Here is a 17087-nt window from a genome sequence, read left to right on the forward strand (position 1 = left end):
GATGATTTAATGAAACGACAACAAGTCATATACCTCAATACTGACATTCAGTTCTTGTCACAACACATTTTGAACATTGAGTTTTTTGCTGAGCTTGACAACTTTCTTGCTTTTTTCACTCAATTAAAGTAACTGATTGCTGGCTGTAGGTAGAACTTCATATAGTAATCACACATTTCAGTTTCAGTTTCAGTTGTGGTTTCCATTTTAACTGCATTTCCAACTCATTGCAATAGTGGTGGTTCTGCATGAACTCCTGACACTTTAAATATAGGACATGAGGAAGCAGGACATGTACTCGGCAGCCAGCCTCGGCTGTCAAACTGTCAGGCACTTCCATACACAGTAGTCTGTAGGTAATGTCATTGCAGCAATTCTATAGCATAACATTATTCTAATAACATCAACCCTGACAATCTTCAAAGAATTTCATTTCATATCAAAATAGCAGATGTAGATCTGCTGTCTGAAAAGTGAGCGTAGTATTGTCAGTATCGTGTCAGTATCATGTTCATCATTGTCATTGTCAGTATCTTGTCAGTGTCATGTCAGTATTATAGTCGGCATCATGTCAGTATTATTATATTCAGTATCATGTCAGCATTGTAGATACAGTATAATACCTGTGACATGTTTTGTACTGTGTGGGTTGCAACTGTGGCAAAGTAATTTCCCTCTGGGATCAAAGTCCACTGAGTGAAGGCTCAAGTCATTTGTTTGCAGTGACTGAGATGAGAATGCCTCCAGTATCAAATTATTTCACTGAACGAAATTCTTGTTCATTGGCAGGGATACACAGTCACTGAGTGAGAGACCGCTTGCCATTGGCAGGGATACACAGTCACTCAGTGAGAGACCGCTTGCTTCGTTCAGAGAACCAGATCATTAATTGTTACCTTCACTGAACGAGATCATCAGTCATTTCGTTCACTGGAGGAGAACATCAGTTGTTTCGTTGACTAAAGGAGATCATCGGTCATTCAGTCGCAGAAGTACACAGTCGCTGAGTGAGGGACCACCAGTCCACCACCGTCGTTCAGGGAACAAGATCATCAGTCCTTCCGTTAACTGACTCAGTCATCATGAATCATTTAATCTGCAGGGATACACATAGTCAGTCACTGAGGAGTGATACCCGGTGCACTCAATAAAGTGCACCTCCAAAATGGCATTCGCTAACCATAATGGCCACCGCAAATGCTGAAGGTTGAACTTTAGCATTTAGGTATACGGTATGTCATAGAAACGCTACTTTCTCCCGCAGTTTCCTTGGGTCTTGAAGGCTGCAACCCCCCGGGGGGGCCACCCGAGATAAGTGCTCTGCTCTTCTTTCCTTCTTTCTTTCGAACTAATACTTTCGTATTGTGACCATGGCCAGTTTTGAGTTGAAAAATTAGAGTCTGACCAATTCTGAATTGGAAATTATGAGTACATCCGACACAGATGAGTACCATTCATTTTCCATCAAGTCCACTCTACTAATCTGCATTTAAGAACCGCAACGACCAACAACCAAAATATGGTTGTGGTTAATATACTGTAGGCTACTGTATGCATGCTTTGTGTCTGCTCTCCATTTGTGACACAGTGGAAAGTTAAGAGGAACTTAGAAAACCCCCACTGTCTGATTCAGTGATTAAGATTATTCATTCTGGGGAAGCACTAATTCTTCATATACTGTACACTGAGCTCCGGAAGCCATTACTCAGTTGCTCCAAGATACCCAGTTCTATTCCTGACAATGTAATGTACTTTTTATGCAAAATGTCTAATTCCGAGAATATTCACAGCATCACTTAAATGCAGTGCAGTAATTTTTGAAATGGCCTTAATGAGACGTACCATAAGGTCCTTTGTAAAAAAAAAAGGAAAAAATTTATACAAAATAAAGTTTGGGTTGCCTTAAGAGAGGCAGGGTAAGCCCTTATATAGACTAATATAGACCTCTCTCCCCCCCTCTCTCTCTCTCTTCCCATCCCTCGGCGTGTTTCTCCCTTTCTCTCTGTCTCTGTTATTATAACACTAGGCCCAAACATTTTACAGGAGTGAGTCACATACTAGGTTTGCCTCTGGGGTACTACATTAGCAGCCTATTTCTGGACACTCGTCAGATTCCAATATAGCAGCCCCTTATTCACTTCTCATTAGCACTCAAACTCTGTGTGTGTGTGTGTGTGTGTGTGTGTGTGTGTGTGTGTGTGTGTGTGTGTGTGTGTGTGTGTGTGTGTGTGTGTGTGTGTGTGTGTGTTTCCCCTCTGTCCATGTATGCATGCGTGTGTTTGCCTCTGTCCGTGTGTGCATGTGTGTACACATACACTCGCTCATAAACTTGCCAGAAGTGGCTGGTTGCAGTGATTTGCTGGAGTTCGTCTAAAGCCATTTTATGCAACCCAGCATTTCCATGAAGCTTCAATGCCGCTGGTAATATCTAAATCATATTTTGCATTACCGTGACTATATCCTTAATTATCCTCCAGTGTGAGCTTGTAACAGAGTGCTCCTTCCCCCGTTCCTGAGACCTGCTGAGCAAAAGGGCAGACTTGAGAAAAGATGTACTGTACTGTATGCTGTAATTATTTTCCATAAATCGTATCCTGAGTAGAGAAGAAACATTCCCCAAAGGGAGGACTCTGCATATAGGTCATCATTCTGCCGTGTTAGCACAGAAGGTCCTCAGTCAAGTCCCAATTTAAAATATCAAGGTTCAAGGTGAGTTATTGTTACATCTTGTGTACTTGTACACAACATCAGGGACAAGGACCTGAGGACTGGCATAGAAAGATTGGATGTCTGTCCTCAGCATAAGACTCAAAAGGTCACTATTCTTCTCCACTATTGAGTCAGTCCTACTCTACAGCTCGGAGGCGTTGACCCTCCCGACCAGGGCAGAGAAGTCACTCTCTCTACGTCGTCCTCAGACGAGCCCTCCATCGGCGTCTCCAGTCATCTCGGTTCTCCATATATCTGGCCAGCTCATTTGTGCTTTCTGCACCAGTATCTTTCTTTAGTACGTCCACATAGGTAGGTGTGGGACGTCCTCTCGATCGATGCCCGTGTGTTGGTTCCCACAGTACAAGCTTTTTTGTCCGGGAGTTCTTGGTGTCGGTGGCAGTGCATGGCCAGCTAGTCTCATCCTCCTTACTTTCATCTTCTCTGATACACTTGGTAATGCCCCGTACAGACGCTTGTTGGTGATGTGCTCGTCCTGGTTGATGTTCAGTACCACACGTAACATTCTGGTGTAGCACCCGTCCAGGGATTTCTGTAGGGCTTGTGTTAGTGTCCAGCATTCACATCCATAGAGGAGAACAGACTCCACGGTCGCAGAGAAAAAACTGATCTGATCACTCCTGTGGGTATGGACAGCTGGAGGAAGAGGTCTAATATGTTGCCCTGATGTGAAGAGTGTTGATTTAACTAATTTAACCAAGAATACACATTGACCGGGGCCATTGACATGTCGTATATCCATAAAAGACATGGGAAACATGCAAGGGCTTAGTATGACTTGAGAATATGGCTTTCCATCATGGAAAATGGAGGCTCACCATATAGCCTAAGCTAAAAGAATATGCTTTCGGCCAAGGAAATATAGCGGTATAGCAAAATAATGATACAATTAGTATCATTACTAGTCGTCACAAATATATTTTGTAAATCAGTGCCCTGCTAGTGTCACACAAATAGCCGATCTACAAACTCACAACGTGTCTCATTGTGACGTTTTGTGAATTTGTAGTCATGCTATTTTTCCGGATTTTTACAACTTTTTAAAACGACAGTGAAATTCTGACTGTGGGTTTTTATGAATATTGAGCCAAATGAAAAGTATTATCAAGAGCTTGTGACTACATAATCACTACACTGGATCCATTAGAACAAAGAACCATTTAAACAATTACTGAAAATGTATCATTTTGGACATACAGTACTGTATGAAGTTTCCGCCTGACACATTGACTGCTACACTCTTACACTGTGCACAGTGCACTCACAATGCACAAGCATTCTGTTTTCCAAAAGGGAAAAGGAGAACATAGTATGTTATTCTGTTTCCTTTTTCCTGATACTGAACTTAGAAGGATCCCTGACTAATACGATATTTTATTTCTTTCATAAATAGATAATCTTTCACTCAATAGGGAGTGCTCCTGTCGCAAGTTGATGATCATATGCCCATTTGTGGTCTATAGCCCTATGGAAGTATGGAATGCATATGTTAATAAAAAACAACTTAATACTTCAAAAAGTTAATATGAGCATCAAAGTAATATTTAAAATATTTTTGATTAGCACGTGCAGTCCATAATTCCATAGGGCTGGACCACACATGGGCCATATGACATCATCAACATGCAACAGGAGCAGTCCCTATTGAGTGAAAGATTCTCTATTTATGAAAGAAATAAAATATTTTAAGGTGTTATTTTATTTTTTTAGTAATAGAGGGCAAGTATTGTCAAGTTATTCGGGATTTTTTCAGAAACCTTTTTGCCCAAACTTGAAAAACGGCTTAGCCGACAGGGGGAACTGTGTGGTCAACTCAAAAAGACAACTTCTTTCCTCTTTTGTTTGTTTTTACTTGAGATTAGTTGTGGTACAGTACAGGTAAGTACAGTAGGTATTTAGGTATAGGTTGAAAACCTTAAACAGAGAAAAAGACAAAAACAAAATACAAGCTGTCATTAACTATGTAAGGTCAATCAAACAAAAACAATAACTGAAATGCACTCATTTCTCACTTCAATAACCATGGTTACTGATGTAACCTACAGCACTGAATCACTAGACACTTCAGTAATCCAAATAAACAGGTTGTCTTAACTCATAATATATTCAATATTCAATTAAAGATCATCAATTTGACTAAGCAAGCCTATATGCAACTTAAATCAAACTATTATAGCTAATTATAGCGGTTAAATGTGGCCTAGCAGCACAAAAACATAAATAACTTGCATCAAATTTAAGCAATAAAATAAACTGCAATGCAGGAACACTTAACGCACCAGTGGCATTCCCCCATAGAGTATTAAAAGGATAGAGACTAAACTGGCGCGAAGCTCCGCCCCCTCCGCTATTCATGTCAGTGGAAGTTGCTCAGTGCCGGAAGGCTGCCGGAAGTACCGTCTATTTCCGCATTTTTTCGCTGATTCAGCATTTGGACACCAAATGTTGGTGTCCGGAAGTCCGGAAATGCGGAAGTGCAGCTGGGCTTTAACATTGGGCACTCGGTTGCACGGGGTTTCCTCGTCAAGAATCCACGGGTCCGCCTGCAGTCCTTCCTCTTACCACTAGGGCCCAGCGCTTCAACATTGGAGTGCATAGCTGGCCCCTTGCATTCCCCTTGATGGCTTGACAGGTTTCAGTCTTCCCAGCTCCAATGTTTGGTTAGTCTTTCAGTTGTTCTGCTTCTCTCCATGCAGTGTTCTCCACTGCTGCTGCTCTCATACTGAACAAACACTTCCTGTTTTCTGTGCCTCTCCCCAATCAGTGATTGTCACCAGGTGCTGACTGATCAGTGATTGCCAGTGATTCAATTTAGGCCAATTTGGGGTTTTGACAGCACAAGTATAATGTTTTAAGACATATTTGTCGTATAGCCAGGGATCCTTTTAAGCTGTTGCATAGCACTTATAGCGATGCTGGTCTGTGCTGTCCACGTAATACAAATATGGACATGCTCTACATTTCGCATTAAATCAAGATCATGTTTGCAAAGAGGAAATGGGACATACAGTACATGTACAAATTGGTATGGACTACTGTAAGAGAGGGTTTCCATCAACAAAATGGCATTCTGGATCATTAACCCATTCTGAACGGGCACCCATTTTGGTGTCAGCATCATGTCATGCTTTAGCTATTGAAAAATAGCAGATCTACAAGCTCATATCGCGCCACCGAGTGGCGCGATACGAGCTTGTAGGTCTGCTATTTTTGAAAAAAATCGAAGAACGACTGACATTTTTAGAATCTGATCTCAGGTCAGAATGGGTTCGTCAGACCAGTGTGTGTCCGGCGGAAACCTCGTATGAATCTGATCTCAGGTCAGAATGTGTTAATCAACATATATAGGGAGAGGTGACTGTGTGCAATGTATCAAGGGCTATTCACACATTACTTTGCCGTGTCGTGTAGTGCTACACCCAAAGCCACTCAGCCAACACCTGTGCCGTGTGAGTGTGAGTGTGAGTGTGAGTGTGAGTGTGAGTGTGAGTGTGTGTGTGTGTGTGTGTGTGTGTGTGTGTGTGTGTGTGTGTGTGTGTGTGTGTGTGTGTGTGTGTGTGTGCAATGCAATGCATATCTGCTTCTTTTTCATCTGGGTGTTTTCCTTGGATGGCTCAGACACACCTGAATGCAGGGGCGGGCTTACCCCATCAATCTTTGTAAACATGTCCTGAAGCATAGCATAAAATACATCATGTTCACAAGTGGTTAAGCATTTTTCATGCAATTTTGTCCCTTCTCTTCACATTTCTGCTACGGGTGTCATTGTGAAGACATTTCCTGACAGGCTGATTACTTCACCATACAACAAATAGTGTAAATAGGCTAATAGCCAATCTACAAGCACACAATGTATCACAATGTGATGCATATGCAATTTGTACTTGAAAATATATATATATATTTAAACATTTGAAACGTTTTAGGATTTTTGGGATATCTCAGAACTTGAATGACCCCTCTGCTCATACTCTGACCTGCTCCAACACACACACACACACACACACAATACAACACATTTAATTTCCTTGGTTCAAAAAGTGAGCTTACTTCAGGTCAAAGACCGGCTCTTCCACTTTAAAGAAAAGCCGCTTTTGCTTCACTGGACTGAAAGCAATTGATTTCAACCTTGCAGGCACAGTTTAACGTGTGTGTGTGTGTGTGGGGGGGGGGGGGGGTCACTATTTTCAGTTCCAGACAGTGAGATTTGTGGAGCGTTAGCATGACAAACCAAATCTGTGACTTAAGCCTAAGGTATGATTGGGCAAAAGATTTCCCGATGCACTTCTTTATTACGTACAAATCTTCTAATGTAAATATAATGTTTGTATATTTTCAACTAGAAAAAAGTATTGATGCGAAGTTGCCTGACACTCTTTTTCCCACCAAGGCTGTTCATCCTTAGGGTGTTGCATGAACATTAAATACACGGTCTTTACTATTCGCATGTAATTATGTATTTGTATTCTGTTACTCTGTGCATGTTTTTTGTAATATTTCACTCTCTGACATCACTCGGCTCGTGTGTGTGTGTGTGTGTGTGTGTGTGTGTGTGTGTGTGTGTGTGTGTGTGTGTTAGAAGTAACCACAAGAATGCAGAGCGAGCGCGCGTCACACCGGCACACACAAGCACAGAGGGCCCATTCTTACACACAGTGGGCAGGGTGCAGTGACGCTGCTTCCCACAGACTGACTGACACAGAGAGAGAGAGACAGAGAGAGAGAGAGAGAGAGAGGGGGGGGGGGGGCAGAAAAGGAAAGAGAGTTGAGGCAGAAAACAGAGAGAGAGAGAGAGAGAGAGAGGCAAGAATAGAAGGAGAAGACAGAGATAGAGAGGAGGAACAGAAAGCAAGGACTCGTCAAAATTCTGAGGGTGGAGGGGTTGGAGAACAGAATCCAGATGCCAGAACAGACACATTACAAGTTTCAGCAGCTGACTGTGGATGAGAGGAAGGGGGAGACTGGATAAGAGCCCGTCACTTCAGAAGTGCTGAAGGGTAAGGTGCCTATACGCGGCAAACATCTGTTGAGTCCCAGCATCTTGAGGCACTTTGAAAGTGTCTGGTCCTTTGATATAGCTGTTGACTGTATGTTGTAGGTTGAAACAAGGCCACAATTAACACAGTACTGTGGACTTTCTTTTGGAAACTCTTTTCTGTTGGGTAATTTTAATAGGAAGTTGCAGCTAATGGTGATAAGATAAGAGGCTCCCGGTGATAGGAAGGCACTGAGCACCACTGTTATGTGAATTTGTCCATTTCAATTTCTGAAAGTTTCCATTTTGTACAACTTTTCCCAGATCATTTTAGACAGACTGTAGATGCAGTTGAATTATTTTGTCAAAACCCTAAGCCTGTTAAAAAAACGTTTGTCAACTTATATGGTATATGAAGTGACTTTCTGATTTCACACTTGATAGACAATTTTTACAGTTCCTCTTTCAATGCACCATTGGTTTGTTGAAAAGGATTGCAAATGTATCTGAGAGACTGTCATCATCTTAGTCGATACTCTCTAACTATTTAGCTATGTTTGTATTGATGCGTAATGGGATGAAAAAACACTGTAATCAACGCTGTCAATAAGTCCAGGGGAAGGAGAGTTTTGCATGAAGGTTAAAAATGAGTTAACAATATATTCTTATCCTGGACATAGTAGTTAGAGAAAGTGAATGACTGCTGAACAAAAGGGAATGTGCGTGCGTGCGCTGCTTGGGGCGAGTCATTAAAGATTCCTGCCATGCCTTCTGTCATCACTCTGTCTTTAGGTCGCACATGTTCCTTTAAATAGCCGCCGGAGCTAACTGAGCCCAATCAAAACCTTTCTCGGCCCCCATCCTGGCTTTGTGTGGCCCTGCAATGGCCTTTTCCTGTTTATGAATTGGCCTGAGCAAACACAATGTCACGAGAAAGTACCCATTCATAGCCTTTGTTTTGGAATGACAGTATTCTTTTACAGAACAGCAGGGAGCCCGCTATAATTTGGATTCAACACGATGGCAGCGAGAGGGAGACATACAGTATGAGGTTATGACAGGATTCAAAGGGCCATCAGTGTTAATTGCTATGGCATTTCAGGGAAATGTTCTAATGATGTTCTGCATGTCCGTGAGGAACATTGCATTTGAACCAGTATATGGCTTGAGTATGACAGTATGACAGTATGGGGGAAACGTACAAAACCTGGGATGTCCACATAAAACTGCACTCGCTTTGCCTCTTCAACTTGACGCCACCATTTCTCTTTTAGCATGTTGACACATTTATTCTATTTCTAACGTGACCGTGCTGGATTTTAGTTGTGTATACTTCTCCTTTATGTATACCTCTCATTTGTCACAAAACTGCTTTGAACACGCATAAACAAACTTAACGTAACACTTAAAGGGCCGGCACCTTCAGTTAGTGCCGCATAGCCTAGCCACAAATAAACAGAGCCTTGCTGAAAGAGGACTTGACAAGCAGTACTGATGATGATGATTGAATGCAGCGCGATCGTGAGCCAGAAATACTTCAACAACACTGCCCAAAGAGTGGCCAGAGAGCTGGGGCATTTTGCTGTTTATGTTCAGATTAAGCTCAGATGAAGAGGTCACTCATACAAGTATGTGCCGTGAAATGTTGGTGTGACATGCTCCAGACTGTGTTAAAAGCAAGATACAATTATATATTTGGTTATATCTGATTTCTTTATTTATATACCGGTATGCACATTATTATGATCAAATTATATAGATCAGAATAATGCATTCTACTGTATAACTGCGGCCCATGGTTGCTATCGGTAAAGATTAAAGACCTAATATAGTAAATGGTTAACGGTGCATTTATAAAGCACCTTTATCCAAATGCTTAATCCATCCATCTTCAACCGCTTATCCGTAGTCGGGTCGCGGAGGCAACAGCTCCACCAGAGTGTTCCAGACTTCCCTCTCCAGAGCAACATTAGTGACAGCTTCCTCCTGGGGGATCCCGAGACGTTCCAAGGCCAGTGAGTCGATGTGTTTCCTCCAACTGCGCCTTGGTCTGCCCCGGGGTCTCCTCCCAGTGGGACGTGCCTCAAGGACCTGTGTGCATTATACCTTCACCCACTCACCCACACATCCACACACACCGACAGGTCGACAGAGGAAACCATATAAGGTATCAACCTGTATTAGGAAGCAATTAGGGATTCAGTGTTTTGCTCAAGGACACTTGAGCCGGGGATCAAACTGTATGGGAACCTTCCATTTCCCAAGCGGCCGCTCTTCACTGTCTGAAGTGAAGACTAAGAGCGGCCACTTATTGCAGGTTACCACATTACAAGAAATACAGTATGAATTACCTTTGAATCCCCTTAAGACATACATTTTGTTCTTGTGGATTATGGCCCCAAAACTTTAGGAATCCATGGTAATAGAATGTTTTGATAGGGCATAACTTTAAGATCCCTAGAGGGCAAAAATGCTGCATGGAAATATAACAATTACATGGAACTGACGTCAATGATTAACCCCTTAAACCCCATTGTCCATGGTCCGACATGGGTCTATGTGTGGCCCAAACCTTTTTCCCTTTACTTCAAAATCTCAAAGTGCGCCAGTCTAGAAGCTCAGAACACATTGCACGTGATATTGTACAACTGCAATTTCCGCTGTGGTTAATAATACATCTTTGAGAGATTCCTAACTCATTGTGTGGGTTTGTGCATGATGCACTTGGCAAATAAACATGGCATTAAGTACAGTCATTGTTGTTTCTGGACAGGCAGAGACTGTTGAAACCATTTTGTTTCTGATTCCACATCACTTCTTAAGCTCTCAGTGTACTGTAGGTCATACCTATTTATGACACGATGAAGCGGTATGCTGCAACTCTTATTCTCAGCAATTGACTCCTATTTGTCAGTGACACTGTTTACTGTTCTCTCATTCTAAGAGCAGGCCCTTTGCTATATATGATTAAGGCTACAGTGGTGAGCCATGGTTATCTGTTATCGGTATGCTTGACCAAGTGTTATCAAGCGCACTGAATAACCCACAATTCCATGAGAAATAAACAGCCTCGATTCCACACGGTTAAACACAGTAAAATACATATTTAACACTCAGTATATTGCTGTCTACCAACCATGTACTGTATCCTCAGTATAATATGCATAAATACAATGGCGGTTCACTTGCTATGTGTGTTAAGCCAATACGATTGCTTGGCTAAACTTGCAATTTGTTGTTGTAGGCCTACAGGCAATAACAAATCTCTCTCTCTCTCTCTAGTAAGCTTTGCAGTACCATGTGGCCCATAGGGCAGTAGCCTATCTCTTGTTACTGTAGAGTGAGGCAGCGTGACGTACAAGTACATCCCCCCCCCCCCCCACAGATCGCCATTCCGAAGTGCCAAGCAGAGAGGCATTGGGTACCATTTAAATAATATATAGTCTATGATTAAACCCCAACCACCTCCAAATCTCAAGGCGGGACACTAACAACACTGAGCTGCTTGTCTCTCTAATTCCTAATTGTCATTGGTGCGTCTCAACTGTAATTCAACAATGAACTCGGAAATAGAAATGAACACCATCACTCAGAATCAGTATAGAGGCTGTTGAAATAGGAAGCGTTTCTTTCGACGTCTCAAGACGACATGGCAGACTAAGTTCTCACATCTCAGTTTCCTGTTGGGTAAATGAGCAGGAAGGAAGGCCGAAGGTTGACCAATTTCACACATGAGCCCCACTGAGCTCTATTGCTCTATTCATACAGGTGCACGGTGCACCTATAAGACGCAGTCAAATATGAGATGGAAATCTGACTGACGTTTCTCACTGTGAATTCCGGAACACAGAGGCTCTGTTCGGACGGAGGCCATAATGCAAAAAGGAGAGCTTTGGTGAGAGACTTTCCTGTGAAGGTTTTCGTGCCGGTGAATTAACACTACAGTATAAATCATCATACCTTCACCACCATACTGTATGAAGGTCGAGGGGCAGCCTTTAACTACATGAATCCCTATTCTGGAGCGAACATTCGGTGAAAATAGCAGATTTATAAGCTCTATAAGCTTGTGGGCTGTATAGATGGAGAAACGTAGGGGGCCTAGTATAGAATCCTGGGGTACTCCGGTCAATAAGTATATGTAGGGTTTAAAGATTTCCACCCAAAACATGATCAGGTATTATTATGATATAAGGAGGAAGAACCTTTTCCAAAAAGTGTACAGTTTGTTAAAAATCATGCTTTTATGTGGACATGCCCACCAGTTCATTAAGTATGCCTGGTTTGCCTGGTGGGTGGTGATGGGTGGTGATCCACCTGAACTGAAGCCGCACCCACAGCTGTAGTTGTATGATAAAGGGGGAGGGGTTAGGGGAGGGGCTGATAGTGTGATGACACTATATTACTGTTTATTTCATTGGCCCGTTTGACTGTCAAGGGTTCAGCCTCCAGGAAGAAACCCTAAATACAAAGTTAATACACCATTGCACATAAAAAACGACCCCAGGGTGCATGTCTAATGAAGTACTGTCACCTCATAGACACATGAAAAACTGGATAAATACAAAGATTGTGGCACTCCATATTTAAGTATATGGAGTGCCGGACAGGAGGCAATCCACAGAGCCTAGTCCCTCCACATGCCAAATTGTACCTCTGCTCTGTCCCAGCATAGTAGTTCCGGAGTGGTTCCAACGGATTGTGTGGCCCTGGTCATTCCCTAGTCACTGGGTCTGATCGAGGGTAGCTACTGGGACGTAAGTCGGGACTTGATCACCCCGGCTGGGTCACCCGAGTGAGGGGTATGATGTTCGCGAGACCCGAAACCTCGATTACCTTGGGACTACTTTCTGAATTTCCCCCCAGCCTCTAAGGTTTAGAGTCTAAACAGTCAACAAATTAATGCTCACTAATGACTAATGTAATAACCTCTTCTCTTTAGACTTGTATTCAATTCAATTTAGACTAGAGGATGCTGCAACTTCTGCATTGTTTGTGTTTCATCACGGCATTGACATTTAGTCTGCCAAAATAACATTTTAATACCAACAACATTACTGCGTGTGGAGCGTTCTTCTCTATTCCACGTTTAATCCATTTGAGGTAATTTTGTCAAAGTAACACAAAAGCAATTTAAAATGTTGGCACAGAAAGTAATCAAGTGAAACAACTTAATCATTGAGAACTATAGACGAATAACAGTTTAAGTCAACACTAATTATCCATAATGTATAAATGATGGATAAGGGGTCAGGACAACGAGGCCTTTTCGTGGAGGGGTCAGAATAAAATGTGGACTTAAACTGTTATTCGTTTATAGTACTGAAATGTTACTTCTACAATGTTTCCCCCACCACTGGGTACAATATTGTACCTGTAGTGTGCAGAGGGCCTTATCTTTAACAAAACAGAAAAGTCTGATTGCATTGAACGGCACATACACTTTATGTATGCGCATATAGCCTCTATTAGTGTAAGTGGTTAAAACCGTTTGTGATGGTACTTTTATTAGCAGGATAAATAACCTGAGATGTTTCAATCAGGTGGGAAGAACTGTGTAGGTCAAGTAATGTGTGGACAATGGATAATGTGAGAATACCACATTCACGAAAGAAAAGTAAAAATAATAATCACCTCTAGCTGCATCCTTAATTCAAGGTGTTCCTTAGAACCATTATCTGTGTATATTCAGATCCAAACCAGTTCTTCTCTCATCTCATCTCGTCTCTCTCTATTATAACTATATCCTTTCTGTCATTCACTTCTTAGTGAGACTCTTAGTGAAGATCTGTAGTGACGTATTCCACTCCAACATAAATTAGAGTAGAAGCTGAAGGAGGAGTGGGGGAATATAGGAGTGAGACGGGGGTGTTGGAGGAGGTGAAAGCAGTGGTGGAAAAAGTACTCACATGTTTTACTTAAGTAAAAGTATCAATACTGCAATATAGAATTAATTTGTTACAAGTAAAAGTCTGGAATTCAAAGGGCAGACATGTAGGCCTATATAGTGCTGAAGTGATTAATGTATGTTTTCTAATTATAATCCAAATCTAAGTTTGGAAGTTAACTAAGTTTTCATATAATTGTAGTGGAGTAAAAAGTGCAATATTTGTCTCTGAGATATAGTGGAGTAGAAAGTACAGAAAGTACAGAAATTTGGAAATACTCCAGTAAAGTATAAAGTACCTAAAAAATTGACTTAAGTACAGTATACAGTACTTAAGTAATTGCTTAGTCACTTTGCCCCACTGGGCGAAAGCCACGGTGGTGGTGGTGGTGGAGGAGGGCAGGGAGGTTATCTGTAATAGACCCCTGCAATGGAGTTCACTCTACTAACCTCTCCTCTTCATTTTCTTGTCCACAGGAATCTCCCTGCTCCATCACCTTCACAACACGCTGAACGATGGATGAAGCCGAAATAAAGGAGAGGTGAGGGGGAGGTGGTACGAGTTAGAGGAGACTGCGGAGGACCTAGAACAGAGAGGGAGGAGGTCAAATACAAAGGGTGAAGAGCGGGCAGTCTGGCCACCTGAGGACTTCCACCGCCTTCATGAACATTTCAGGATTTCCAGGATCATATCATATCGAGCGAGGGAGTTCGAAATGCATCTTCTCATAAACAATGAAGTGTTTGGTTTGGTCTCTCAGGCTTGTATAAACAAAGCTTTCGTCTCTCCATACTAGCCCGCAGGCAGGGTACTTGAGGTAAGAGACGAGGTTGGATAGAGGCCAGCTCTGTGGTTTTCCGGGCATGCATCTGATCAAACACAAACATGTCAACAGAATCGTGTACGGTACGCGCCAGCAGCAACTCACCTTCATCAGATAACTCTGTGTTGGCAAACTTGGCAGTGTATTATGACTGTGCTCTGTCCCTGTTGAGCTACAGCTCAAGTAGGAAACGCACCAGAGGAGAGTTGTGAGCCACATGCACTGATGTCTGACCTGAATAATCTTTTGGTTTTGGGTGATTGTTGCAAACAGCTGTTCTGACTGGATGGGAAATATTTTGATGACTATGACCTCTTGTAACCTATCAGTAATTTCTGATGTGGAAAACTTGTCCTTCAGACAACCTATAAGCTCTCTTCAGAAGTTAGATTTAAAAAAGAATCTTCAGCCTGAACCAAGAAAGGGAGCTTTGCCAAGTTAATTAGCAGCCCTGTCTTATTTCTTAATTAATTTGGCAGAGATTCGAGATATCAAAAGCGGCTCAATATCGCCAGTCGTCGTTTTTTTTACTGCGTTTATAAACTTCATGACCCAATAAAAAGGGAATTACGAAAACTTTTACAGTCCCTGCCAGCCTCAATAAAACAAGGAGTTCTAACGAATCCTCTTCTTTGCACAGTAAATATTTAACCATGGATGAGAAGAAAGACGGCGTCTTCCTGCACTTCTTCAGCCAGCTGTGGAGCTTCGTCACGGACAAACACGGCCAGGGCGTGTACAACTCGGTGTGCCTGGCGGTGCTCTTGGCCCTGCCCCTGCTGGTCCTCGTCACGTCCCTGGTGGTGTGCTGCCACTGCTGCTGCCGCCGCCGCCGCCACGACAGCTGCTGCTGCTGCTGCAGTGGCGCCGCCTACTCCACATCACAGTCAGAGACCAAGAAGAAGAAGAAGAAGAAGAAAAAGGACGGGAACAACGCCGAGGACTTGTGGATCTCTGTCAAAACGGGACCGATGACACCAGACAGGGTCGGCATGGCCATGGTGTAGCAGCAGGGCAGTAGCCTACATGGTTCTGAAACTTTTTGTGAATGTCCTGCGGAACCACATCTGAAAATATTGTGTGCCCTAGGGAGCACCATACAAGATTTGTGGTGTTAAAATGTTTTAAAAAAATATTACAACTTTTCGCCACGTTTTTTGAAGAATGTTAGCCTGTCTACAAGCTCGGACTCGCGACATGTCGCGATACGTCATGTGGAATTGCGTGCTACATTAGCCTAACTAATTTAGCTGGGGACCTATAGGATCGATTGGTCTTCTTGTGTGGTACTGTCGGAGGAAAATGGGATTAGCCTATCCCCATTTGGAACCTCACCCTCTGCTGTTAGCTCCGAGAAGAGGTTGCAGAGGTGGAAATGGGGCGAGCCCTCCAAAAGCAGTATATATAGAGATTAGCCCTGGAACATGACTGCCATGATAATTATCATGACAGTCATGCAGTAACTTTGCCCTGTTTTTTGCAGTCGCTGCATTTACAAGATTTCCGTATATATAAACATTCAGATTTCAAATATAAAGTACTCACAAAGTGTCCCACGGGTGTTAGTTAGTAGCAGCGCGAGCGATTAGAATTGCTGCGTCCCGCGTTCTTTAATAAAAAGCATTTTTGTCCGAGCTCTCCGGTTACTTTTTTCAAACGGGGTTCGTTTGGGAAATCCACAGTTGCACACCGGGAGCGCACTCGCCTATTGGTCTGTATTGGCAGGGCGGTCAGCGTACCTATATCGAACACACCGAGTGCCACCCTCCTCCCGACCGATAGGGGCGCGTAGTTGAAAGCCAATGGCAAAATAACACCTCGGATAAAAATGCTTTTTATTAAACAACGCGGGATGCAGAAATTCTAATCGCTGGCGCTGCTACTAACTAACACCCGTGGGACACTTTGTGAGTACTTTATATTTGAAATGCGAATGTTTATATATTTTAATTATTTGTAAATGTAGCGTCTGCAAAAACCAGGGTGAAGTTGCGTCATGACTCTCGTATGAATACGAGAGTCATGTTTACAGGGCTAATATAGAGATATACATTTTTTAGAGCACGGTGAAACAACCGCTTACAAAGTCAGCCAGTACCATGGTTTCCAAATGCAATCTTACGGAAGCAGTAGGCTACTGCGCATGTGGATGAGGTTGACTGGCCACAGGCCATTTAAAATTTATTTTATTTTTATTTATTTATAATAATACGAGCAATTCCCAAGATTTTTCCTTTTCCACCCCTCTTCCCTCCCTCATCCTCCTTCCATGTGGCTCCAACTCCAATGTCTCTGTATAGTCCTTTTTCATATGACATCAAGTCCACACTTAAACAGGGACAAACAGGCAATATCACTTCCGATTGTAACATTTCAGGAGGACAAAAAGAAAAGAGTGGGCAGAAAAAGACAGACAAAAAAACCCCAACAACAACCGACAAAAAAAAAAAGAAAGTATACACAGGCCATTTAAATAAGCTATTTAAACCTGATGTAAGCGGTTGTTTCATCCCACTCTGTGATAATAGCTGGCCATTGGCCAAGTATGTTTCAGTGTTTTTATTTACCTCCAAAGTGCAGTGACAATCCAAAAAGTAATAAATACTGGTCCAAAATAACATTCCAAAAATAGGAAACAAAATACACCTGCTGGCTAAACTTTAAGAAAACA

The 17087-nt window shown here is 42.4% G+C and overlaps 1 protein-coding gene across 1 annotated transcript; it reads left to right on the forward strand.

Moving 5' to 3' along the window:
- The first annotated feature begins 7515 nt into the window (after positions 1 to 7515).
- kiaa0040 (KIAA0040 ortholog) lies at positions 7516 to 15880 on the forward strand. Its single transcript, XM_083782139.1, has 2 exons — positions 7516 to 7727; positions 14070 to 15880. Exon 2 carries the CDS (start codon positions 15070 to 15072, stop codon positions 15421 to 15423), a length of 354 nt encoding a protein of 117 aa, XP_083638265.1. The 5' UTR covers positions 7516 to 7727; positions 14070 to 15069; the 3' UTR covers positions 15424 to 15880.
- Positions 15881 to 17087: the final 1207 nt, after the last annotated feature.

This window comes from Protomyctophum parallelum, assembly GCF_964188405.1.
Source record: "Protomyctophum parallelum genome assembly, chromosome: 14".
Lineage (NCBI taxonomy): Eukaryota > Metazoa > Chordata > Actinopteri > Myctophiformes > Myctophidae > Protomyctophum > Protomyctophum parallelum.